Below are 27,735 nucleotides of genomic sequence, written 5' to 3'. Positions count from 1 at the left end.
CCCGGGGAGCAAAAGGCGAAAAGCTAAAACCAGAGGCCGAGACGTGTAAGTTAGGTTGGAATCTGTCAGATTAGCCCAGGGAGCAAAAGACGGGAAGCCAAACCGAAGCGGAGACGTGAGCTAGGTTGAATTCGCCAGGTTAGCCCGGGGAACTTAGACTGAATACCGGTGGCAGAAACGTGAGCTAGGCTGTGTGACTCGTGGAAGCCGCCGCGCGCAGAGAGCGCGCGCAGGGCACGAATAGATAGGGAACACAGGGCTAGCGCGGAGGCTGTGGTGCGGGCGCGAAGGGCGCAGAGACCGCGGAGCGTGCGTGAAGCCGGGAAGCCGCGCAGAGCCGGCAAGCAGCCGCGGGGCAGGCGCCGGGAAGCCAAGGGGATAAGAGAAATGGAAGTATAGAAGTAAAATGAGAGAAATAGGAATGCTGGCAGATAGAAGTAAAATAGGAGAAACAGGAATGCCCGGAGATAGAGAAATAGAGAAAAATAAGGCCTCCCCACAACATGGCAATGAGAGAGCTTGGATTCGGTCTGCCTGATTAGTAACACGATAAGCACCTGCTGGCGGCTAGCAGTTTACCCTCTGCAGGTCACCAAAGACAGGCACGTTATCAACACCAATAAGCCTCCCCACAATACGGCAATGAGAAGGCTTGGATTCGGTTTGCCTGATTGATAGGGCTTGTAAGCACCTGCAGGCAGTTCTAGCAGAGTAGAGCATGCGCTGCAGGGCACCGAACACAGGCATGCATCAGCGCCTAAAAACCTCCTCACAACATGGTGAAGAGAGGACCCGGATTCGGTTTGCCTGATTGGTAGGGCTTGTAAGCACCTGTGGGCAACTCCAGCAAGCAGAGCAGAGTGTGTGCCGCGGGGCACCGAAGACAGGTGCGTATCAACGCCAAAAATAAAAAGAAAGGGGGAATTGTGGGGAGCAACTCAGACTAGACTAAGTTACTGGAATTAAGACTTATTCTATGCATCTGCTCTCCCACAATATGGCGCTGAGAAGGGAGTAAACAGCTTTACACGGCTACCTCTCACCAATTTGATTGACTGAGCTGCAGGAGCTGATCTTGCTCCTGATTGGAGGAGAGCAGCGTGCTCGGCATGTGGGTAGCAGAGTTGGGATTGGTGGAAGAGGACTATAAAGGAGGAGAGAGACAACATGCACCAGGAACATCTAAGGGGAACATCTATCTGAAGGAACACCTGTGCAGCCCCCGAGAGAGCCGGCCGGCGGTGTGCTGCTCCCCCGCGGAAGTGGGGAAAGTGGCAGGGGGAACCGCCCTTCCACAGAGGTGGAAGGGTCGGTAGCCAACCCGGGAAGAACCAGCAGCAAACCCAGGGAGGGCTGAGCAGCCAAAAGAACAGCGCAGGGTCCTGTGTCGTTCCTCCGCAAAGAGGGGGAGCGACAACCCCCAGGTTCCTGAGGCTGAGGGCTCCGGAAGAGCCAGGTAACACCTGTGACAGGCAGAGGCGTGAGTGAGTCGGGTTTGTTGTCTGTGGATTAATCCTTCTTCACTTGCACCTAACTCAGTACACACAAAACTTCAAGCTGCACCTAAAACCAGCTGAAATGAGAGCTCCTCTGTATATGCTGATGACTGATCTTTTATTGGGACTTTTCCCCATATTTTTTCTATAATTTAATGGAAGTGGCAATGCCATCCAAACCTCAAAATTCTGAGACATCCTAGAATTTCACACAGGACCTGGAGTCTTCTATCTGGGAAAGTGTTTCTTCTACAATGATTAGCCCTTGTCTCTTCCCTCAGACAGACATAAAATCACATTCATGTTATATGAATCCCCTAAAAATACTCATTTATGTTAGATTTTGAGTCTACAAAACAGGCTGCCATCACTTCTCGCTGAATTTCTGAATTTTCCACCTGCATCGTAGAGATAAACTCATTATTGTACTAGTCTTTCTCCCCTTCCATCCAATCTCTGCTCCATTTCCATTTGAAAAAAGCTGATTTATTCTAAATCAATATTGACACTCGGCTCTGCACACTGTGTGTCCTTGCCACCAGCACAAGTGGACTTCCTCACCCCTCCCCTGGGGAAGCTGGCGCACACGGCACAGGCTCTTAGATTCAATCACGTCTCCAGACATGACTGGCACTAAACACGGAAGCACAGAATAATGGATCGGCACACTGGACCTGGGGCCTTGGGGTCAAGTTTGGAGGTAGAACTCCGTGATTTCCAAGATGGAAGAATTAATTAAAAATTGCTCCAAAATTGCCCGTCGATAAGGTCCTTGAAGAGCCTTCCCTGGTGGCTGGATTTCTGCGTATTCTTCTGAAGCTGCTGATCAATTTGCTCTCTAAATGATAATTCCACTGACATTTGCCTTATTGCTTTGCAATGCAAATGAATATTCTGTCTCTGCTCCCAAGGAGTAGAGAGCAAATAATCAATATGGAGTGTCAGGAAGCAGCCCACCGCGTGTGAAGCCGGCTTATCCACACCACTTCAGTTTCTATATGGGTTGGTGCAGTCTGACTGCATAGCAACTTCACATGTGAGGACAGCCAGGGCTCAGAGGGCTGCGGAGGGTGCACAAACGCCTGGGGGCAGCAGCAGACAGGGCCAGTATTTACACAGCTCATTTTTCTATTGCACCGAGACATTAAACTGTGACTAGCTCTGCTCAGGACTTAGCTTCACAGATGTATCTACCGAGGTGTGACTTCCTAATGACACTGCATTTTGGCCTTCCATTTTCCTAAAGAGCCCATGGTTGTTTCTGTTTTTGTTTTTCTTTCTTTTTTCCTAGCAGAACTGGCTGATCCATGCACATTCCCAGAAAGAATGATCTTCGTATTCAAGAAGAACTAAAGCTAACGAGTATTGTCTGTGCAGGGACTCAGTAACACAAGGCAGTGCAGGTGCGTGGGAGTGGATCTGGCTGCTCAGGGGAGCAAGTCTGCCTTGAGGGTGACAGCAGGAGAGAACGCTCTAAATCATGGTCTGGGGTGGAAGAGAAGACCCCATCCTGGACCAGGGGCGTGTGTCCCTAGCTTTGCTTCCACAGGACAGAGAGGGAGAAGGAAGTGGCATGGCCATCACACGCATGACGGATGGGAGATGACCAGCCATGGGCAGGCGCTACCCCCTGGTCCCCTGTAACCCGGCAGAGTTACGACAGAGCCAAGTCAGCAGGGCACTGAGGCGCTCTTGTAAAAGTCTGTGCTCTGTTTGGAAGGATCCACCCAGGGACTATAGGATGTCGGCTGCCCTCCTTCCTTTGCAAGGGTGGAGGCTGCTTGTCACGTTGTTGCTGTCCTATTTGTTGGAACAAAAATTCTTCCTCAAACAGACTCAGATAAGCCCCTAGACCTTCTGTTACAGTTCATACAAAAACTATATCCTATATGGTTTTTATGATTTTGGGTAACCCACTCCAAATTGTGCAGAACAGGGAGAAGTTAGAGTGGGATGCAAAATAAACTATGATGTAAAAATGTTACCAAGTTACACATTTGTGAACCACTTAGAAACAATTAACCCAGAGCCCGCAAATCAAGGCCTTATTCTCCAGGGGTTCAGCCAGCACTGAACAATACCCCCAGACCACACGGACTTTTCAAGTGCAAGGGTAGATAGAATTAGAGCTCATCCCAGCAGCTGAAGAGACACTGACATTATGCCGACAGGACGCAGGCTGGGATGGCAGGTGCTGAAGCAATGGGCAAAGGTATTTTTGTGTAAAATGACACTTGGCTAAGAAGAAGGACAATTATAGGGGTGGCGTTCACCATGGTTAAGTGAAGCCATGGTCTGACCGTGCTGGCGTGGTTGCAGGAGGGCAGAGTGGGTTTGCAGGAGCAAAGAGAACACAGTGACTGGGGCACTGAAGGCTGCGGCAGGTCTCTGCACAGCCTTTCCGGCACTGGCTTTGGCCACGAATGCCGCCTCCTGTGGGTGCTGCTGGCAGGAGCCCCGTGTGGTGGGACCGGAGCTTGGCACCCAGCACCCGCCCAGTTGCTCACCATCCTCTTTGGTCCGGGTGAAGATCTGCTCGCTGCGGACCCCGTCCCCCGCACGAGTGAAGGCCAGAACCTGGATGCTGTAGTTGGTGTATTTCTCCAGCCCGTCCAGCTCCAGGGAACGCTGCACCGTGGTCACGTTCTTAATCTCTCCCAGCTCTGGGGAACAAGAACAAGAAAACACGATCGCATTACTGAGCCTGCCAGGGCTCATGTGCCCATGCTGTCCTTGCTGTCCATCTGTCCATCCATCCATCCATCCATCCATCCCACGCTGAAATCACTCAGAGGGATGATGCTAAGTCTGCGGGTGGTGCCAATGCTAGTGACCATTTGCAAATGGCCATTCACAAACAACCATTCACACCAAACTGCTCCAGAACACCAGGCAAAACATCAGTCTAGAAAAGGGGGAAATCCACTCCACACTCCTTGCCACACAGCCAGTGTCACACCTGGGCTCCAGCTCACGGGCGCCCCCATCCGCTGCCCATCAGCATAGCCCTGCCAGCTGCACGTGGTGAGCTTCCGACCTGTGTTGCTCTCTCTGTAGGAGTCGTTCTACCGTCACTCTGAAATCTTTGCAAGTCAGGACGCTTGTTTTCTTGAAACAAAATCTCTTCAGCACCCGTGTATTTTAAGTACCCAACTTCATCTTGAGTATGAGCTAAGATTGACTTTCTTAGCACATGTCAAGTACAAGACACAGCCTTGCTAACTGCAGTCCCCAGCCTGCCCAGAACTTACTCTTCTTGCAAACTGAAACTTTGTATTCTCTGGGGACAAAAGAAGATGGAGTCTCTGTAGCACTTAGCTTCCTTGTGCCCATCACTTCACAGTAGATACACATGCAGAAGCATCAAGTGTGTATCTCTTAAATATATAAAATTTTCTCAATTTTATTTTTGTAAAAGTTGAAAAAAAAAAAAAACTAAACTCGAATTTCAATAAGAAAGCACCCGTGTGACCTGAGCTGCATGGTGCAGCAAACGCCTGCTGTCACCTGGAGCGAACTCTCCCAGCGTCACAGCTGAAGTGACTTCAGTGTGTCAGACTTGGCGTTAGCTAAAAATGTCTTGATCTCTGCAGTGGGATGAGCTAATAATAGTCACAAGGGGGAACAGGCCGCTGCCTTACCTTTGGCAGAGCACACATGGCAACTTAAGAAAACTTAGAAATGATGTGTTAGGAACACGGGCGTGTGGCCCCTGCGTTTTGAAGTCACCTGCAAAGCAGGAGGCAGAGCAGCCCCCAGGCCTGAGCGATGGCTCATCCCAAGTGGGCCCCACCCCCATGTCTGCTCCTAAGAGGCTGCCGGGACCCCAGGCAGAGTTCCAGGGGCATTCTCTGTCGAGAGGCTGGCTGGAATAAGACTCCTGTTTGGATCAGTCCATTTTGGAAGCACTGAGAGCCATATGTCAGTCTCTCTGGCTCTCCTGGGCCTCAGTGAAGACAGCTAACAATCCCAGCATGCTTTCTTAGGGGCCAGCGTCGTCCTGTGTACAAATACGCACTCACGTAACTGGCACTGCAAGCCCGTGGCTGCTACAATGCCATCATTGCAGACCAGGAAACCGAGGGACAGAGGGGCTTCATTGCATTTTCCCTGCTGGTGCGTGTGTGTGTGTGTGTGTGTGTACATGTACCTGTGTGTAGTCTCTGACACCAAGTAGATACCTCTAGATCTGAAGAGATCTTGAAGAGATCTGTAGATCCGTTCAGAAACAGGAAAGCGAGGGCTGAATGTGGAAACTCCCATCCTTTAGAGGGGAGAGTCGCTGCTGCATCACGGATATTTCGCCAGCCCCAGGCACTGCAGCCCCGGCTGACAGCTCAGCATCTGTTCCCCTTGGAGAGGGCTGTTCCCAGCGTGAAGACTGACGACGGACAACAGCTGTGCTCCGGAGCCTGCGGCGACCACAGCTGTTCGGTTAGGTCTGGCCAGGGTGCGACTTTCTGAGGAGGGGATGGGCTCAGACCTCTCAGCACATCAGGTGTATTGGACCCATGCAATCGATCATATTGACCAGGTCCTTGAGATCCGATCACACTAACAACCAAATGCTTTCCCACACGTGTCCTGGAAAGTGCCACGGCCACAGACCACTGCCGGAGGTGCCGTGTCCCCTCTCAGCCCCTGTGTGGATCCTGTGTCCTGTGTGTGCTGTGTGTTCTGTGTGTGGTGTGCAGGTGGCGGTCACAGTGTGTTGTACGGGTTCACTATGGGTGCCGTGTGCTATAGCATGTGTTGTATGTGATGTGGTATGTAAATGTCTGTGTTGTGTGTATGTGTTGTTTTTGTGGAACTATGTGGCATATGTGGGGTGTGTGTGTTTGGTGTGTAACTGGGGTATATGTTGTAGTTTGTGTGGATGTGGTAGGGGTTGTGTTTTGTGTATGGTGTGTGTTAAGTGTGTGAGTTGTATATTGCATGTCCAAAGATTTAAAAAAATCTTCCTGGAAAATGCGTATCATAGAAAAAACTATGCCTGGATTTCAAAATTTAGTAGCAAAATACAGTATTTTTTAAAAAAGATTTATTTATTACTTATTTGAAAGGCAGAGTTACAGAGAGGCACAAGCAGAGAGAGAGAGAGAGAGAGAGAGAGAGATCTTCCATCCACCGGTTCACTACCCAAATGGCCGCAATGGTTGGAGCTGTGCTGATCCAAAGCCAGGAGCCAGGAGCTTCTTCCAGGTCTCCCATGCAGGTGAAGGGGCCTAAGGACTTGGGCCATCTTCCACTGCTTTCCCAGGCCATAGCAGAGAGCTGGACTGAAAGTGCAGCAGCTGGGACTCAAACCAGTGCCCACACAGAATGCTGGCACTGCAGGTGGTGGCTTTCCCCACTATGCCACAGAGCCGGGTCCCAAAATCCACTTTCAAAAATTCCATTTTTCATAAAGTTTTGAGGTCCTCTTGTATGTGGTATGTGTGTGATATGTGTGTTTATTGTGTACACTGTGTGTGTATGTGAAGAGTAGATTGTGTGTGATGTGTATAAATGGTGTATATGTACATTGTATCTGTGGTATGTGTGCACTTTGTGGGTATATGTGGGTGTGTGCACTGTATGTGTATATAGGTGTGTGTGCATTGTGTATGGGGACATGCGTGGTGGATGTTGTATGTGCGTACTGTGTGTGGGGACATGTGTGTGGTGTGTGTGTACTGTGTGTGGTGTGTGTGTGTGAGTGTGTGCATTGTGTGAGGATGTGCATGTGTGTGCACTGTGTGTGAGGATGTGTGTTTGTGGTGTGTGCGTCCTGTGTGTAGGTATATGTATATATGGGTGTGTGCATGCATGTGTTGTGTGTGCACTGTGTGTGAGTGTACGTGTATATGGGTGTGTGGGGACATGTGTGTGGTGTGTGTGCCCTGTGTGGGGGTATATGTGTATATGGGTGTGTGTGCACGGTGTGTGAGTGTGTGTATATGGGTGTGTGTGCATAGTGTGTGGACATGTGTGTGGTGTGTGTGCCCTGTGTGGGGGTATATGTGTATGTGGGTGGTGTGTGCACGGTGTGTGAGTGTGTGTATATGGGTGTGTGTGCACAGTGTGTGGGGACATGTGTGTGGTGTGTGTGACATGCGTGTGGATGTATGTGTATGTGGGTGTGTGTGCATTGTGTGGGGACATGTGTGTGGTGTGTGTGCCCTGTGTGGGGGCATATGTGTATGTGGGTGTATGTGCATTGTGTGTGGGTGTATATGGGTGTGTGTGTATAGAGTGTGGGGACATGTGTATGTGTTGTGTGCACTGTGTGTGGGGACATGTGTGTGGTGTGTGTGACCTGTGTGTGGATGTATGTGTACGTGGGTGTGTGTGCATTGTGTGTGGGTGTAGGTGTATATGGGTGTGTGTGCATAGTGTGTGGGGACATGTGTGTGTTGTGTGTGCACTGTGTGGGGACATGTGTGTGGTGTGTGTGCATTGTGTGGGGACATGTGTTTGGTGTGTGTGACCTGTGTGTGGATGTATGTGTATGTGGGTGTGTGTGCACTGTGTGTGGGGACATGTGTGCAGTGTGTGTGCCCTGTGTGTGGGTGTATGTGTGTGTGTATGTGGGTGTGTGTGCATTGTGTGTGGGTGTATATGGGTGTGTGTGCATAGTGTGTGGGGACATGTGTGTGTGTTGTGTGCACTGTGTGTGGGGACATGCGTGTGTTGTGTGTGCACTGTGTGTGGGGACATGTGTGTGGTGTGTGTGCCCTGTGTGTGGGTGTATGTGTATGTGGGTGTGTGTGCATTGTGTGAGGATGTGTGTGTGGTGTTTTCTCAGGCTCAGCTGTACAGCTGTTCCCAGCCACCCTGTGGTCAGCATCTGTGGGAACAGGGCCAAGGGGGGTCCACAGCCTGTGAGTGCAGGGGGGCCGGGAGTTCCTCGAGGCCCTGCTGGAGCAGGAGCAGCTGGGGGAGTGCTCGTAGCAGGTCCGGCTTCCAGGAGCTTCTTTCTTCTCTTTGGGCCATGATGTGCAGAACCTGTACCCGAGCCATTAACCACGTCATTTACTCTGAATTCCACGAGAGAACGTGTCTTTAGAAACAGCAAGCTTGGGGCTGGTCCCGTGGCACAGTAGGTTAATCCTCTGCCTGCGGTGCAGGCATCCCATGTGGACGCCGGTTCTAGTCCTGGTTGCTCCTCTTCCGATCCAGCTCTCTGCTGTGGCCTGGGAAGGCACTGGAGGACGGCCCAAGTGCTTGGGCCTCTGCACAGGAGACTGGGAAGCGGCACCTGGCTCCTGGCTTCGGATCAGCGCAGCTCTGATCATTGTGGCCATTCGGGGAGTGAACCAGTGGGTGGAAGACCTTTCTCTCTGTCTCTCCTTCTCACTGTCTGTAACTCTACCTCTCAAATAAATAAATAAAATCTTAAAAAAACCTGCAAACTTTACCACGCATTCTTTGAACAATTGTGCGTTTGAATATTCACGTCTGAAAGGCTTTAAACTTACAAAGCGTCATCACCCGTCTTGGAACAGGATGCCACAGGGGGCGTCAGGAAATCCGAGTGATGTGTGACAGCACGGGTGGGCGGGAAGCACAAGGTTCTGTAACCATTTCCAACAAGGACAGTGACGGGAAGGCTGGGAGGGAGACTGCCCATGGGGAGTGTCTGCAGTCTGTAACACCATCGAGTGAAGATGAGGAGCAAAACCAGATGAGCCTGTGCAGCGATGCCTTCAGTGGGGGACGTTTGCAAGCGTTCATTGTCCTACCCTCTGAAGAATTTGTAGAGCTGAGGACGATGCCAAAGAATCGCCTGCCTTGGTCTGGCTCTCCCTCTGTGGGGTCGAAGGGACTGGGGTAGTGGCCATTTCCCTGGCCCCTGGACTGACCCACAGGGCAGTCACACAGGGCCAGTTCTCAGCCATGAGCCTTGTGGCTGAGGGCAAGGATCCTTCTGGAACACCTCCCAGTGCTGGGTGGTAAGTGAGGTGCTAGCGGCTGGCCCTGAGCATAGAGAAACAAGTCTAGTTTGAGACACAGATGGCTAAGGCTCAAACACGGGGCCTGACCTGGCAGGTGACCTTACTGTGCAAATGTGTCGTCTCTCTTTTATTCCAGAACAAAGGTGGAGGCCCTGAGATCTCCTGTGTTCTGATCACCTGTGTGGGGGCAGGTCCATGCTTGGCAGCACAGATGGGTGGTCCCGAGCAGGGAGCCTGACTCTGGGGGTCTTGGCCCTTTGAATATACTTCAAAAAGTCCAGGAAAAAAATGCTTAATTAAAAAAAGCAAAACAAAACAAAACTTCAAGGCCGGCCCTGTGACAGAGAAGGTTAAGCCGTGGCCTGCAGCACTGCCACTCTATGTGGGTGTTGTTTTGAGTCCTGGATGCCCTACTTCTGATCCTGCTCTCCGCTAATGGGCCCTGCAACCACTTGGGAGACCCAGATGAGGCTCCTGGCTCCTGGCTTCGGACCAGCCCAGCCCTCGCCATTGCAGGCATCTGGAGAGTGAATCAGCAGATGGAAGATCTCTCTCTCTCTCTCTGTCTGTCTTTCTCACACTTTCTTTCTGTCTCTCCCTGTCTCTGTAACTCTTTCAAATAAATCTTTTTAAAAGATTTGGGAAAGGTGCCTGTTATTTAAAAAATTTACATATGTGTTTCAAAAGCCTTTTACACCAAAATCAATTTACCTTTAAATATATTTTGCATGAACTTTTTGAAGTGTCTTTGAATTCACCCAAACTCCCAGGGATGCTTACCATATGGGAGGGTCTGAGGTGGGGAGCACACTCAGCTCGGGCAGGTGATGGGGAGGAGGCGGGACAGAGGGGGCCAGGGAGGAAGCAGGTGTGAGTCAACTGGGACTTGGGGCCCAGGCAGTGAGTGGACACTGGGGGGCATTCTTGTCGCAGGCTGCAGCCCAGGGGTACTGGCAGGCTCACACAGTGGGGCTCAGCCTGGCTCCCCGACACCCACAATCTGGGAGCAAAGACACCGAGAAACTTCTGGCCCCAATCTGGCCACCACCTGGCAGGTCCTTTATACATAGCCTGTACCAAACAATCCACAGGGTTTTGTTGCACAAATTGAGAGAGAGACACACACACAAGTACATACACACCGACACACACCGACACACACACACACACACACACACCAGAAAGATCGAAGGAGAAGAGGGATGGAGAGAAGAGACACAAATGGAGGTGCTGGGCTGAGGGGTCCCTCAAGGAGAGTGTAACCCCCTCTCAAGGGGGCCTGCGATCCCCCTAACTCCCCCTTCCTGTTCAACTCCAGGACCAGAAACCCTCCCCTGCTAAGTTCTAGCTGAGGCATAGAACCAGGGCAATGCTTAGGACACGTGTCACATAGAACATTCTACCCAGAGGTCAAGGTTTGGGGGCTGCCTGCAAAGCCCTGGCATAGAAACTCACAAACAGCACTCCTGCACACTGTCTGGGTGTCCCCCGCCCCAACCTTCACACTGCTTTCTGAAAGCCACGTGACATTTAAGGGCTTGTTGGTGCTGTTCAGAGGTTGGCCGGGAGATCACAGAACAGAGAATGCCCATTGGCAGAGGTGGCTTCCATACCCGGAGTGCCTGGTGGGAAGTGGGATCTGGCAATCCCACCATGCACCTGCTGGAGAAGACGCAGAGCCCAGGTTTAGTGGTCTTACCTCCGTCTATGAGGTTGGCCCAGTAAATGACTCTGAAGCCCTGCAGGATCCCATTCAGAGCCTCCTTGGAGAGTGTGGACCAGGAGATGGATATACTCTCTGGCGATGTGGCTATGGCTTGGACATTTTCGGGAGGGTAGCTGGGCACTGCAACAGAACGATCAGAATCTGTAGTAACTGGGGGGGGGGCGGTCCTTCAGCAAAGCAACACTGAATAAGCAGCGGAGTTCAAGATTTCAATGCATACGCGAAAGAAAGGGCTGTACTGAAGCTCCTCCCCCAAATCCCACTTCCTTATACAAATATTATGACAGCTCAGCTTGTGTCTTAACAGATTCCCCAGTCTCTCTTCTCAAGTTTATTGCTTCACTTTCAAAAGGACTCATCCCAAACTTGAGGGCTTGTCTGACCTTCCGGCCAGAGGAGAAGATCAGGCTGGTCTGAGCAGTCTCCATCACTCCTGCACGGTACCCACAGTTGTAGGGTACCGTTTCCTTATACAAACCACTTCCTCCACATTGCATCACAGTTTCCCTTACCCATCCCCACCTGCACCCTACCCCTCAGTGCCATACTATTTTGTCAGAGGAAAGTGGACTCAGGGCCAGGTTGGAAGAATAGTCCACGTGTTTTTAGCATTGTTTTAATATAAGCCATACGTATGGGGGCTAGGAGAGGGTGCAACATATTACCCCAAGCATGGATTTAATGCGACAACCAAATCACTGCCTTGAAGAAGAAAAAGAAAATTCTAGGGAATTAAGAGTTTGCAGCCTGTAAGAAGTGCCGGAAATGACAGGTGCAAGAATTCACCACCCTCCTGAAACCTGTGCTCAGACGGCCAGCAGCCCAAGTACGAGCACAGCCTGAGGCTTTGGGTCTCTGTTTGTTGCTACACTTAACCTCAGGTCCTATCTCTTTGCCTTAAACACCCTGTCTCTGGACACCAGAGTTCTTACTATTTTCAGCTCAAAATTTAACTTGTAGGTCATTTGCAGGGTCTTTGTGGAAGGCGCAATCAATTTATCTCAGTCACTAGGGGGCGCCTGCTCACTGTGCGATCTGCTCCAGAAAACAACTGGTTGGCTTGAAAATAGAAAGCAATCATTAAAAAGAAGATGGAAAAAACATACTGAAAAATCAGACACAAAGTAAACTTCTTAACACTGATCTGGGAGAAATTCTTAGGGAATCGGATCTCTGCTGTGAGTCAGTTCTCTGTAGTGAGAGTCTGAAATTCACTTGGAGAAATCCCAGTTCTTGTGTCTGAAATGAGTGGGGATGATTCTGGGTTTGCAGTGCAGCCCGCCCAAGGTGGAAACGAAGCAAGGCGTTGGTGGGAGGCCCAGGGCCACTCTCCCACTGGAAACCCCACGGGTCGCTGCCCCTGCAAAGCCCACAGAGGGCTGGGCTGCCAGCAGCCGTGTGGTGCCCAGGGCACGCCCTGGGGACACAAAGCCCTGCCCGGGCGCCGGACCTACCGTCCTCGAGGGTGGTGGTGATGATTTCCTGAGAAGAGGGTCCCGTGCCGGCCCGGTTGCAGGCCTGCACCACCAGGCCGTACTGGGTGAACTTGTTGAGGTTGTCCAGGGTGTACACCTCGCTGTCCCCGGTGGTGTCGATACTGATGATGTTGAACTGGAAGTTGCCCCCCGTGCTGTACTCTCGGTAACCTATTTGGTAGCCGCGGATAATCCCGTTTTGCAAATGTTTCTTGGGGGCCTGGACGGGAAAGAGGGGAATACAACTTAGAGGAGGCTTGGCATAGACGAAGAGTGGAATCGACACCACAGCAGCTTGGGAAAACGGGAAGGGGGTCAAACAGCAAGGCAACAGGTGCAGCAGGAGCCCAGTCACGAACTCACACACAGTGCCCCCCAAACCGCAGGGGACACATTCTGAGACCCCCAGTGGGCACCTGAAACAGGGGACAGTATTCTGTTCTCTCTCCACCTGGTTCTTACTTTTTCCTATCCAGGGGTATCTATGAGAGAGTTTAATTCTAAACTCAGTAAGAGATGAATGATGATTGATAATAGAACAATAAGAGACGGTATTGCAGTTATTTAAAACTTAGAAATTGCTTATTTCTAGAATTTTCCATTTACTATTTTCTGGAGTAACTGAAGCCCCAGAAAGTGAAGCACGAGCTTGGGGTACCCCTGGGGTGCAGGCAGAGTGGTTGCTCCTTGCTTGACGCCCCTCCTCTTCTGTACGGGGGCACTGTTCTGCCCATCAGCACCCTCATGCGTCACAGGGTTGGTGGGAATGCAGACTAACTATGTCTTCAGTACTGCACGGGAGAAGTAACATCACACTGCTTTGGCTAACCCAGGCACTTTCTTTTTTAAAATTTTTTTTCCCAAAGAAACCTTTTATTTAAGGAATACAAACTTCATGCATTTCATAAGTACACAATTTTAGGAATATAGGGATTCTTCTCACCATACCTACCCTCTCCCCCACACTCCCACCTCTCCTCCTCCCTGTCCCATTTCCAGCCCCATTCTCCACTAAGATGCATTTTCATGTAACTGTGTACACAGAAGCCCAACTCTATAACCAGTAGAGTTCAACAGTTTGCACACACACATACACACAAACAAAAACAACTGTTTCTCAACAGTCGAGACAAGGGCTGTTTAAAGTCATTGCATCTCGAAGTTAATTTCACTTTTTTTTTAAAGAAACTTAAATAACTTTAAAGAAGCACCCAAGAATGATACATCTTTTACAAGCACTTAGACATAACTATAACTTACGAGACATAAGAATATCTTCCACTTAATATTAAAAGAAAGTAAGTCCTTGAGAATGACTTTTATCATTAATTAAGGAAGCATCTAAGAAAACAAGCAATGGAGTTGGACACTTAGGCATAACTAAAACTTATGAGACATAAGATGATCCTCCACTTAATACACTAAAATGAAATAAATCTTTGAGAACAGTCTGTGTGGTTCTTATGGCAAGACTCTTCACTTATGTCTTGTTGGAATCTGTTTGCTCTTTTTTTTTCTTTGTTTTTTCTTTTCTTTTTTTTTTTTTTTTTTTGACAGGCAGAGTGGACAGTGAGAGAGAGAGACAGAGAAAGGTCTTCCTTTTGCCGTTGGTTCACCCAGCACTGCGCTGATCCGATGGCAGGAGCCAGGTACTTATCCTGGTCTCCCATGGGGTGCAGGGCCCAAGCACTTGGGCCATCCTCCACTGCCTTCCCTGGCCACAACAGAGAGCTGGCCTGGAAGAGGGGCAACTGGGACAGAATCTGGTGCCCCAACCGGGACTAGAACCCGGTGTGCCGGCGCGGCTAGGTGGAGGATTAGCCTAGTGAACCATGGCGCAGCCTTTGTTTGCTCTTTCAACAACCTGTCTGATTTAGTGCAGGGAACTGGTGATTTTAGTACAGGTGGAAATGAAACAGCCATGTGAGATTATTTTTTTTGCCCAGTTGGTGTAGCTAATCCTGACCTCTGAGCTCATAGCTTCCTTGTTACACACAAATGGCCATGCAGCCCTGAATCCACAGATACACAGTGCTTCAGAAAGCTTGTGGGAAGAGGGAATTAAATTTGTTTTCGTGAAGAACTTTGAAGTCCATGCATACCAGTGCTCTTCAAAAAGTTCATGGAAAATGTGCTTTGTGAAAAAGTTGCATGGATTTCAAAAATGGTTTGCACCAAAACAAACACCTTTGGATTCCATTCTCGCGGACTCTCTGGAGCGGATCTCATGTTTTGCATTGATGAGCTCCGGCTTTTCACTTTGTTTTCAAACCGGTCTCGAGATTCTAGATTTTGAAAATGCAATTATGTAGAAACTGCCTCACCACAACTTCTGAACTGCATTTACACACTCCAATACATAAGGCTGATTTCCCTGCAAGTCATCTCTACAAGCCAAATTTACAGAAAATTCTGTCTTATTTCACCCAATTCTTAAACGTTACATACGGTGACTCTAATATAAATGGTAATTGTTAGACCTCAGGTTGATGTCCGCTAGCAATGCTAAGTGACAGTGCAACTGCTCTCTGTGCGGCTTTAGACTTCCCTAAGGCTCACAGGGTGGGGGTCAGCTCAGCAGTGCTGGACGCAGTGTAGACAGAGCAGCCCAAGGCCTACAAGGAAGCATTTCCGGGGCGGGCATGCGGGATCCCCAGTTCCCAGACTGAAGGCCTGGGTTTGAGTCCTGGCTCCACTTCCCGTTAATGCAGACCTGAGGAGGCAATGGTGATTGTCCAAGAGGCTGGGCCCCTGCCACCCCCGGGGAAGACCTGGACCAGGTGCCTGGCTTCCAGCTTCGGTCCGGCCAAGCCCTGGCTGTTGTGAGGACTGGGGGAGTGAACCAGTGAATGGGAGTCTGTATCTCCCTGGGTGATTTTATAACAGCTTCAGTTGGCCGTTAAGGAGGTGAGGATTCTTTGTATCCTTCTTTCAGACACAATGACAGTGTGGCAGCTTAGCGGCTGTTTTCATCACAGGAAGCAAGCCCAGGCACTCTCCTCCATTTTTCTTCAGATTCCAGTTGCGAAGTGAAATGGGTTGAATCGCGCCGTCAGCCATTCGGCAGGAGCAGTGTTTCCCCGTCTTTGCTTCTCAGGGCTCCAACCCCACCTATAGTTCCCATGGGGTAAACTGCTCAACCTGAGGAAGAGGGCTCCTCCCCATGCAACAGGCACCTGGAGTTCCCAGCCTGCCAGTCATTGTGGAGAGGAGAGGGAGCGGCTGTTTTGGCCTCAAGGCTTCCCTGTGGGGTGGTGCAGGTGCCACTAGGAATGCTAATAGCATGCTCATTCTATCTCAAACAGCTGTTTTTCTAACAAGTAGTGTGCTAAGATCATCTCTAGGCTATCTTTATTTTTTTAAAGACATTTATTTATATGAAAGTCAGATTTACAGAGAGAGAAGGAGAGGCAGAGAGAGAGAGGTCCTCCATCTGCTGGTTCACTCCCCAGATGGCCTCAAGGGCCAGAGCTGTGCCGATCCAAGGCCAGGAGCCAGGAGCCTCTTCCAGGTCTCCCACATGGGTGCAGGGGCCCAAGGACTTGGGCCATCTTCCACTGCTTTCCCAGGCCACAGCAGAGAGCTGGATCAGAAGTGGAGCATCCGGGTCTCGAACCGGTGCCCATATGGGATGCCAGCACTTCAGGCGGTGGCTCTACCCGCTACGCCATAGCACTGGCCCCTATCTTTCGTTTTTAATGAGAACATTAGCTCTCACTGTCCCCTGATCACTACCACCAATCAATACTCACCACTGTCACTGTCACCACCACCACCAATATCATCACCTCCAAGTCCCCTGCTACAACCAACACCACCATGCTCACCACCACCATCTCCACCATCACCGTTACTACCACCACCAAGAGTGTCTCTACCATCATTACTGCCAACAACATTTCCATGGTAACCAACACCATCATCCCAACATCACCGCCTCCACCAGTACCATCACCTCCAAGTCCCCTGCTACAACCAACACCGCCATGCTCACCACCACCATCTCCACCATCACCGTTACCACCACCACCAAGAGTGTGTCTACCATCATTACTGCCAACATTTCCATGGTAACCAACACCATCATCTCTACCGCCTCCACCAGTACCATCACCACCTCCACCTTTAGCCAACACTACAGCCAGCTTTACCCTCCAACTCCTCCATCACATTTACCAACACCTCCACCGTTTCCACCACCATCATCACTGACATTACCTCCAGCACTCACCACACCACCACCACCTCCGCCACTAACCTGGTACCAACGTCACAGCCCTCACACCACCTCTGTCACTATCATTGTCTCCACCACCTCCACATCCACCTGCACCTGTGGATCCGTGCTGCATCCAATCACTGGGACAAGACTTTGGTGATGCATCCCAAGTCCCCTCACGATGACCGCGGGGAAGTCTGTTTATTCTCCACAGACGAGGAAACCAACTGATGGAGTTTAAAGCATCTTCCTCATGAGAAGCAGGCAGCTGGAATTCTAATTCAGCTTTTAAATTTGGATATCGTTTTAGGTACTCTGAGAGCCTCCGGTAGGTTTCCTCATTTTTGTGAATTTGTTAACTAAGTTTGGAAAGTTACCATAAATAAAGCATGACTAATCAAAGGAAAACTTGGTAGGAAACATGCAGAGAAAGTATATTTTATGCATAAACGCAAGCAAAGGTTCTTGCTGTATCAGATAGAATTTCAGTTCTAGCATTCGTTTGTAGCCAGAAGTCTTAGATTGGAATGTCGACATGTGTTCAGATTAAATAAATCTGGAAGGACATATTCTAAAAATCCAGATTTCTTGGGAATTCAGTACATTGGTGTTTGAAATTTCAGGGGCTCTGACACAGGTGCTCAAAGGTGATGCTGGAGGCTGACCGGGGCTCCTGGACAGCCAGTGTGTGAGGTGGGGGGCTGTGCCTCTCTGGGGATGCAGGTACCCATTTGTCTGGCAGTCAGCTTTCTGCCCTCCTACCTCAAGGTAGAGTATAATCCTGCCCTTAACTGGAAAATTTCTTTGGATGATGGTTTTAACATTTATGCTGAGAACGCATGTCTACTTGGGATACAGGGAGGAGACAGGCTGGGCTAACAGAGGACATCTTGATGGGGATCACAGCTTTAGAGGGTGGTCCTGAAGCATTTTTTTTTTAATTTGACAGACAGAGTTAGACAGTGAGAGATAGAGACAGAAAGAAAGGTCTTCCTTCCATTGTTTCATCCCCAATTGGCTGCTATGGCCGGCGCACTGCACTGATCTAAAGCCAGGAGCCAGGTGCTTCTTCCTGGTCTCCCATTCGGGTGCAGGGCCCAAGGACTTGGGCCATCCTCCACTGCTTTCCCAGGCCACAGCAGAGAGCTGGACTGGAAGAGGAGCAACCGGGACTAGAACCCAGCGCCCATATGGGATGCTGGCACCGCTGACGGAGGATTAACCAAGTAAGCCACAGCACTGGCCTGTCCTGAAGCTTCAGCATTGGAAACCAATGGCTAAAATGGGTCAAAAAGAATGATGCATTTTCAGGAAACTAAGTGAATGATTCAATGTTGGGGAAGGAAGAACTCTAGTAGGGCTCTAGAGACATGTTTGGAATCTGGGTTGCAGGACATGGGATGCAATGGTTAATTTTAGGCATCAGCTTGACTGAACTAAGGAACACCTAGCAAGCTGGAAAAGCATTATTTGGGGTGTGTCTGTGAGGGTGTGTGCAAGTGAGATTAGCTGGTGTCTCTGTGTAGAACAGGTGGGAAGACTTGGCCTCCCATGGGCAGGTGCCGTCATGGACAGAATACATAGAGCAGGTTGGCTGATCCCTCGCTCTCTGAGAGCTGGGAAAGGCTCCACCCACCGTGGACATCAGAACTCTAGGCTGTAGCCCCTGTGCTGGTGCTCAGCCTCCTGTGACAACTGCATCCTTGGCTCCCTGGTTCTTGGATTGACTCGTGCTCCTGGCACTCCGGGGTCTCCAGCCTGCACGCCACCTGCCCTGGGACTTCTCAGATGCCATAACCACGGGGGCCAATGTCCCTAATAAATCCCTCTTCGTGTGTCTGGATCTTGTCGTTTCTCTCTCCCCCTGGAGGAACCTGACTTGTGCATTGGAAAAGACAGATTTCCTGGGAAACCACTTAGACCTCGCCCCCTCCCTCCCCAGATCTCAGCTGGGTTCTGCAGTTGTCTCTCCAGACCAATGCCTCCTGGACAGATGGTCCTCCCAGCCTGCCTGAAGAAGTGTGGGCACCCAGCTCCCGACACACCCAGCTCGTGAACACCCAGGCATAGCCTGCCCTTCTTCCTTTTAACTCTCAAAACCCCACTCGGGGCCCAGCCCCACCCAGAGGCCTCCATCCAGAGCCTCTCCTTGGTCTAGTCTCCCCATGACCCACCACGGACTCAGAAAGAACCGATGGCTTCCACCTCTGCCATGGCCCCCATTCTGCATTCAACGTCTGGATTCCAAGAATTTGCGGGGAGCTCCTAGGACCTAAGGACACTCACACACATGGGGTTCAGCACCCCCTGCTCCTCCTGTCCAGATCAGGGCTTGCCCACAGCTGGTGCTCTCAAGGCATGCTGGGAGTTGTCAATGAACTCATGGGAAATTTGTGGCATGAAAAAAAACCAGGCATGATTTCAGTTTTTTTTTTTTTTCTGGCACCCAAATGAACTATCTGTTAACTCCATGAACTTGTTTGAAGGCCCCTTGTACATGAAGCGAAACCAAAGTGCTAATTGCGGTTGGCGGCCACTGCAGGTTTATCATCAGACTGGATTGGGAGCGTAAAATCAGAAGTGCCTGGACCCAGGCCCGTGACTTCGCTGACGAGCAGGGGCCTGGGTCAGTGGCTGCAGAGGAAGAGCCCTCCACGGCCCTGCGGGAGGGCCCTGGCACGTAGGTGCAGGTGGAGAGCTGGGCCAGGACCTGGGACGACAGCATGAGGTGGGATTTGGCGGGTCCGGCTTGATTTTGCAGGTGCCAGTTTATTTGTACAACACTGCTCGTTTTTCCCCATCTTAGAAGGATTCCAGAGGGACCAGCGCCATGGTACAGTGGGGTAGGCCACAGACTGCATGCCAGCATGCCATATCGTAGTGCTTGTTCAAGTCCCAGCTGCTCTGCTTCTGAGCCAGCTCCCTGCTAATGCACCTGGAAAAGCAGCGGGAGATAGCCCAAGTGCCACCCACATGGGAGACCTGGATGGGGTTCCAGGCTCTTGGCTTCGGCACGGCCCAGCCCCGGCTGTTGTGGCCATTTGGGGAATGAGCCAGTGGATGGAAGGTCTCTCCCTGTTTCTCTCTCTCTGCCCATCACTCCGCATTTCAAATAAATAAATTTCGAAGAAAAGGACTCTGGAAAGTTTGTCTCCTTCCTCAGCCACGCACAGGGCTGCAGGTTATATGTGACGAGGACCCAAATGTTCCCTGCGGATGTCCCTTGGCAAGCTGCCCTCTTAACACTCGTTCCAGAGGACTTCAGGACACAAACGCACGGGGACAGGAAATGAAGGGAGCTCACTTCCACTATGTACTCAAGACTCCACACAAGGAAACCTTGTGAACACTGGCTTCCCTAAGTGGGTGTAGTCTTTTTACCTTTCTCCAGTCACTGCGACTGTGCCAGGACCCCAGGGCAGTGGGTCTGGGCCCCGTCACATTTCCCGTGTCATGGCTGTCTCTCCAAGCCTCAGGCTGCTCCTCCACTCCTTGACTTTGGGGCCAGCGAAGATCCTGGCTCCTTTGTATTCCTTTCTCTTCCCTTTCCTCTCTCCCAGCGCCCTTTCTCCAGCCCCTGAATCCCTCCCAACCCCCACCTCCTTCAAGAAACCTTCTCCTCTGATCTCCATGACAACAGGAGCACCCTGTCCAGTTATTTGCAGTGTTGCCTGTGACTGCATTTCCTGTCTTTCCCTATCAGCCTGCGGCTGCCTGTGGCAGAAGCACCGCCCCTCTACAGGAGAGTAAAGGCCAAGCTATGCAAAGCACGGTCCACAGAGGTGAGTGAATTAGAACAGGCAGAAAACCACCACCCGGGCTGCTCCCAGCACTATCCTCCCCCGCCCATCACGTGCAAATGGACTCGCTGTGTGCGCAGGATTTACCTGTGGAAATCTCTGGAAGTCTGCATTCGCAGAAGCTTGCCTTACTGGGTCGGGCATGGGGGGTAAATCCACGGAAAAATGCACTCCCCCTTGAGAGTCCTTCGGATTCACTTAAAACGTCCCCCGTCCTCGTTTCTCTTACAGTCCAAGAGTGGCCGGCTGTCCTGTTCACCTCTGTGCACTTCCTCCAGCCCCACACCCACAGCCGCCACACAGTCAGCCATCAGCCCCTGCTGCGAGTGGGGGGCTTGCTCTGAACACATGTGAACTGGGAGCATTCTGTCCGAAGCCCTGGGTATCGGGGATCCTACAAGTGACTCAGCAACAAGAATGGGGCCACTATAAGTGACTCAGCAACAAGAACAGTGCCACGGTTAGCAGATGAAAAGGAAAAGAGGAGGCGTCTTCTCCCACTGGGGCAGAGGGCTTGTCAGAGGAGGGGCCACTCCTCTGAGACTGCAGGATGAGCAGCGCGGGGCTGAGGAGGGGACGATGCTGTAAGAGAAGCAATCTGTTCACACAGCTGCAGCCAGGTGACCCAGGAATGGGAAGCAGCTCAGAGTGATCCTTGGGTAACACGTTTGTGGGGAGCATGGGTTGGGGGGATTACAGTAGGAGCACTGATAAAGCTATGGAAGCACTCGACAGAAAGTATAATTGCTATGGGTTAATCAAAAAATGTTAAAATGGGGCCGGTTCCCTGGCGCAGTAGGTTAATTCTCCACCTGTGGCGCCGGTTCAAGTCCTGGCTGCTCCACTTCCAATCCAGCTCTCTGCCATGGGCTGGGAAAGCAGTAGAAGATGGCCCAAGTCCTTGGGCCCCTGCACCCACGTTGGAGACCGGGAAGAAGCTCCTGGCTCCTGGATTTGGATCAGCTCAGCTCTGGCCATTGCAGCCATCTGGGGAGTGAACCAATGGAAGGAAGACCTCTCTCTCTGTCTCTCCTTCTCACTGTCTGTAACTACCTCTCAAATAAATTTTAAAAAATATTAAAACATGTTTAAGGAAGTAGGAATGCTAACTAGCCTAATTTGATCATCACACGTATACACGAACCACACATTCCACAAAAACGTACAACTCCAAGAAGAACCCACGGAATCTGTAGGAGTGATTCTCAGAGCGTGGTACCCCTGTCTCCAGCATCAAAGGTCACACGGGAAATTGTTGGAGATTCAAGAGCCAGGCCCCACTCAGACTTTCTCAGTCAGAAACCCGTGCTGGGGGTGGAGCCCTAGATCCATGCTTTAACAAGCCCTGCAGGGGACACTGGTGCACCCATTGTCCTTGGCATTGTCGGGGGTCACTAAGTGACTTTAGATCGGCCTCCCCTGAACTATTTAGCTCTAAAGCAGCCATTGTATGTTCCCTTATTTTTCAGGTTAACAAACCCCTTTTCCTAGTCTCTTTGTAGAACAAATGAGAACAAATGCAAACAAAATTGTAAGACCTGTGTGGTTCTGTCTGTTGCCTGAGTACTGGTCACACAAAGTCCCAAAGGAACCGGGTTTCTGGACAGAGCACTGGGAGGGCATCGCGGGTTGTGAGGAAGCAGCACCAGAGAAAGGATATTTTCACCGTGCCCCTCTCCTTAGAGTCGCACTGTACTTGACATGGTATCTGTATCAAAGATCTGAGAATCAGGGTATGTGTAGACACACGACTCCCTGCCCCCAAGTTATTTGCAACCAAGGGGCTAGAATAGAATTTGTTTGCACTTTGTTTGAAAGGCAGAGTCACACACACACACACACACACACACACAGATCTTCCATTTACTGGTTCACTCTCCAAATGCCAGCAACGGCTGGAGCTTGGCTGGGGCCACAGCCAGGAGCTGGAAATTCAATCTAGGTGTCCCACCAGGAAGGCAGGAAACCAATCACTTGATCTATCGCTGCTGCCTCCCAGGGTCTGAGTTACCGGGGAGCTGGAGTCAGGAGCTGGGGCTGGGATCCAACCCAGGTGCTCGGATGTGTGACACGGGGGTCTTATCTGGAGTCTTCACCCCTATAACACCACCCCCTTGGTAGGTCTTCAAAGTAGAACTTCCCCTTATGTTTGTGGACAGTAAAAGTTCTAAAATGACAAAGAAAGAAGGCAAGTAGGTGGAGAGGTGCATGAGGAGACAAATGGAGTCCCAAGACCCCCACGTGTGTTGGTGAGGACTGGCAATGTGGTAGGGGTCCCTGGCCAGGACGCAAGGATGGGAATGGAGCCGCCTGGACTGGGGAGGGGGGACAGAGGGGGAGAGACAAGGGGGTTTTGTGGAGGGGTGGCCTGCGCCAGTTCCATGTAGGGGAGCGGTGGCCATAGGACCCTGTGCTAAGCAGGCCTGTTCAGAGGAACCCAAAGAGACCAGGGTCCCATCCCCGGAAGGTTGCTTTTCACTTCACCATGGGAAAGATGTCCTGGGTGCTTTCAATCTATGCCTAAAGAGCCTATGGACAGGAAGTTACCTATGATGTCTTCCAATCGGGGATGGCTCTCTCCCGAAGCCGCCTCCCAGCCCAGGGAAGCAGGGCTGGCAAACGGCAGGCCTGGGCCAAATCCACTCGGCCGCTTGTTACTGTGCAGCTCTTGGTGAGAAACGGTTCTCCTGGCTGTTGTGCCTTTAACGTTTTTAAATGGTTGAAAGAAATCAAAAGAGGAAGAGTATTTCATGACATGAGAAAACGATGTGAACTTCACATTTTGACTTCCCCCAAGTAAAGCTTTATGGGGTCATTCACGTCTGTACTAACCGGAGCTGCTTTAGTACTGCAATAGCAGAGTTGAGTAGCGAGGACAGAGACCAAATGGCCCAAAAAATCTTAGACATTTCCTCTTTGGCTCTTTTCAGACCCCTATGGGACTGCGCTGTGGACTGCACCAAGGCGTAAGGTGGAGTTCACTCTGTGGGCTGGAGCTGGAAGAGGGGACGAGGCGAGGAATGATACACAGATGGGAGTTTGCGGAAGCCAGGGTTTGGGCTCACTGCTTGATGGAGTCAATTATCCTGCTTTTATGCTCACTTAGGTGGCAAAGTCCTAACGTGTGCTTCATCAGAAGAAGACAAGTTATGTTTTCATCAACAATTCAGGTCACAGACCTAGTATCAGCCCTGGACACCCTTGTCCTGATTTAGCAGGAGAATGAGTTATTTACCACTGGCTTGTATCTGCACTCGCGCCATGGAGGGCTTAGCCCAAACCAGAAGAATCTCAGGGCACTGACTCACATTGAAAAACCACCCTGCAGGTTACTCTGTCTGCCATGCCAGGAGCATGCTAGAAGCATGCAGGCAAGGAGACCCCAGGGGACACTCTGGCTCTGTAATGGGGGGCTATGCCTGGCCATGTCCACACCCAGAGCGAGCCCCAGATTCTCTGTAGGTCTGTGAGAGCAACAAAACGCCTTCCCTGAATCAAATGTTCCCTTTCAGGGCATTCTTGCTTCTGAAAGTCGGTAAGGGGGACTGGCACTGCAGCACAGCAGGTAAAGCTGCTACCGGCAATGCTGACACCTCATGTGGGTGTCGTCACGTCCCAGCTGCTCCACCTCTAATCCAGCTCCCTGCTAATGGCCTGGGGAAAGCAACGGAAGACGCCCAAGTGCTTGGGCCCCTGTTACTCGCATGGGAGACGAGGCTGAAACTTCTGCTCCTGGCTTTGTTCTGGCCCAGCCTTGGCTGTCACAGCCATTCGCAGAGTGAACCAGGGGATGGAAGATTTCTCTCTCTCTCTCTCTCACTCTCTTCCACCCTCCCTCTCTCTCTGTAACTCTATCTTTCAAAATAAATAAATAAATCTTATTTTGTTCTTTCTATAAATAAATCTTATTTAATATTTGATTGAAACCTTGAAGAAGTTTCAATTAATTTTTATATAAGAGGCAGAATGACAGATAGAAATCAGCATTAGCAGGAAGCTGCAGTCAGGAGGCAAAGCCAGGAACTGAACTCGGGCACCTGGACCTTGGCTGCAGGTGTGCTGGCAGGTGTCTTACCCACCAACCCAAATACCTGCCCCCAACATGGCTTCTAAGCGTAGATGGTCACCAGCAGGGAAAGCAAGAGTGATTATATCCCGTAGGAAGGTGAATTTGTTTTATTTCCTATATGTCTATGATCACTTAAAGAACAAAGATCTTTTTTCTTCAATCTCAATTTAAAATTTCCGAAGGACCATCCTAACAGGAAGAATCCATCACAGAAACTGAAGGATTTAAAATGAGTTCTCAGAGCTTTTAATACAAAGAGGAACTGTCGTTAGAAAACAACAGGAAGTTGTCTTGAACGAGAGCTCAGTGGCTCCCTTGCTGTGCGGTCAGAGGTGTGTCTGAATTAGTGTGATGAACTTGACAGCACACACGGTGCTTTCCTGCCCTGCCTTGAGGGATTCCAGACCCCCTGTGGGCATAAGACGTGCACAGGCACTTCCCTCACCCTGTCCTGGCCGGAGTCCTGCATGCAGCACACCCTGGCCAGCTTTGTCCAGCCCCTGAGCAAACAATGTCCAGTTCTTTCCCTGCCTTTGGAGAATGTCCATGACACTGTTTGGTGTGCACCCAAATCTGTATTGGATATGTGTTTTCCTTTCTCTTTCCTTTGACTTTGCAGTCTAACATTTCTACCCAGTTTATAAATTTATCTAGCTTACTTGATTTCTCTGAAAGGATGAATGTCATTGGCAAGACGCCTTTCTGGCTGCTAAAAACACTTAGCAGTGTGCATGTTCACCCATTTACTTGCTTGGTGAATGACACTGAATTAATTTCCAACACTCAGTACTGTGTCCACTTTAACATGATCTTCCCATTTGTTCTCTATGAAAAGTCAAGCCAGCATTCACGAGAACTCGCGAAGCTATCAGACCATCTTCTGATTGCTTTTCTAATTACTACCCATTTACCTACTATTAGATTACTTAAAATAACCTCTTTTGTTCAGGCAAATTTCACCATCTTCACACTTATGGTGAGAAGTCTGTTATCACAAATGGCAATGCTGACCAGAGTCATCAGGGGCTCAGGGTCCAAGGGGGGGATGAAAGCCAGGGAGGTTATTCAAGGAGCACCTTGCATGCTCATCTCCGCTAACCGCCGTGGGCATCCAGTCAGCACTGTCAGCACGGTGAGATGTAGAGGAGAGAGCATGCCACCCAGATGTGTTTATTTGTCTGTGGCAAAGCAAAGGGCGCTGGAGCCGGAAATGGAGAAAAGGGTTCAGGTTTCCATAATAAGAAGGGAAGGGGCTCGCCCACGCTCATTTTTGTTAGGTGCTGTCATGGAGTGGTAATCAATGTGGCTGAAGTCTAATTTGTCCTTTAATGTTGTGTTGTTGTTACATACAACATACTTGATGTTGATGTGCTTAATGTATGTTAATCCGACTTTATGCATAATGTAATGAAATATTGTCAAGTTATATTTTCTATATTCACTTTGTACTGCAAATATTACAAGAGTGCTCATTTATATTTTATATATGACATATATATGCATCTCTTAAGGTTTCATGCTTAAAATTGTGTGTAGTATACTTAATAAACAAGTTATTTTCAATATTATTCTGAGTATAAGTAATTTTTGTCCTAATGTTCCAACTTTAGAACTTGATCCACAAAGCATGACATTGATGTACGAAATATAGACCTAAGCCTGGTCAACAATATGTCCAGAATATTCTTTGAATAGTCACAACATCATGTCTCCACTTCAGAACTCTTATTTGCATGTCTGATGATACAAGGGAACTTCAAAAAGTTCATGAAAAAATAGAATTGAAAAGTAAGTTCATTTTGGTGTAAAATTTTGATATCCATGTATATAGATTTTTCAAAATTCATATTTCCATGAACTTTTGAAGATCCTTCATATGACCTATAAGTCAAGGCAAAAATACAATCCTTGATTCCTAACTTAGTAATAACCTAACAGTTTATAACCTCACACAGGAAACAGACACTGGGATGCCTAGTGTTGAATATCTCATCGTACGCAGTTCCTCCAGGCCCCGTGTGCAGCTCTCAAGAGCCCACCTCAAAGCATCTCCAGCTTTGTGACGACAGGTGGCATTGGCCCTAATCCTCAGTCCAAGGTCAGTTAGCCATCAGGTACAGCCTTCGTCACTGAGTTTTGAATCAAGAAATCCAGCGTCTGCTAAGAGCCCTGGCCAACATCTCCTCCCAGCATTCCTAGAGCCCCAGACCTGAGCCCCAGACTCCCGGTGGCGGAGCAGCCCGTGCAGGGGCTCATTGACTCCGAGACGGATGGGAAGACGTGACAGGCGTTTGAGGAGATAGACTAACGCTGGAACTGTCTGCAAACCAATTAACTTTCTAGTTGTGCAGTCTTCAGGTTCTTTATCAAACACATCATCAGTAATCTCTAACTAATATTCTGATTTTTGAAGCAGAAGTAAAACATAAATTATCTATATGATACAGTTATATTTTCTTATGCATGCCTTTTTGTTTTTCAGAGTTTGAAACAGGCTCTAGACGATGAATCCTTCCTTGTCATTTGCGTTGCTTTTGCCTCATCTAGAAAACTGCCATCGTCCCCGAGTTACTATTGAAGCACGGCTCTGCCATTTTAATTTTCTCATCCCATGGCATTTACGAGCTCATTCTGAGCCTTCAACTTGCACTGATACTGGCCCTTGGTCATCTACCTATGGACTTAGATGGGTGGGGTGCAGATATGCCCATTTCTTAAAAAAATGGTGACAAATCGGGGCCAGTGTAGTGGTGTGTGGGGTTAAGCTGCTGCTTGGGACTCCACACCACATGGAGGTACCAGGAAGAGCCCCAGCTGCCCTGCTTCTGATCCAGCTCCCTGGTGATGTTTCTCGGAAGGCAGCGAAAGATGGCCCAAGTGCTGGGGTCCCCGCCACCCATGTGGTAACCAGGATGGAGTTCCTGGTCCCTGGCTTTGGCCTGGCCCAGCCCTGGCTGTTGTGGCCATTTGGGGGAGTGAACCAGCAGATGGAAGACTTCTCTGTCTGTCTCTG

At 50.0% G+C, this 27,735-nt stretch overlaps 1 protein-coding gene across 3 annotated transcripts in view; it reads right to left on the bottom strand.

Annotated features, from left to right (window-relative positions):
* DSCAM (DS cell adhesion molecule) overlaps positions 1-27,735 on the bottom strand; it is a 722,199-nt gene that overhangs the window by 100,391 nt on the left and 594,073 nt on the right. For 2 of the 3 annotated variants that reach the window (XM_070071799.1, XM_070071800.1), the window contains exons 17-19: positions 12,614-12,854; positions 11,133-11,279; positions 4,004-4,159 (exon numbers count right to left, since the gene is read on the bottom strand). In XM_070071799.1, coding sequence (XP_069927900.1) covers positions 4,004-4,159; positions 11,133-11,279; positions 12,614-12,854 — 544 coding nt within the window. Of the gene's footprint in view, positions 1-4,003; positions 4,160-11,132; positions 11,280-12,613; positions 12,855-27,735 lie in introns of those variants that run through there. The other variant, XM_070071801.1, reaches the window with a different exon arrangement.

The sequence above is a fragment of the Oryctolagus cuniculus genome, chromosome 4 (genome assembly GCF_964237555.1).
Source record: "Oryctolagus cuniculus chromosome 4, mOryCun1.1, whole genome shotgun sequence".
NCBI classification, from domain to species: Eukaryota; Metazoa; Chordata; class Mammalia; order Lagomorpha; family Leporidae; genus Oryctolagus; species Oryctolagus cuniculus.
This window is presented reverse-complemented; position numbering and strand designations above follow the sequence as displayed.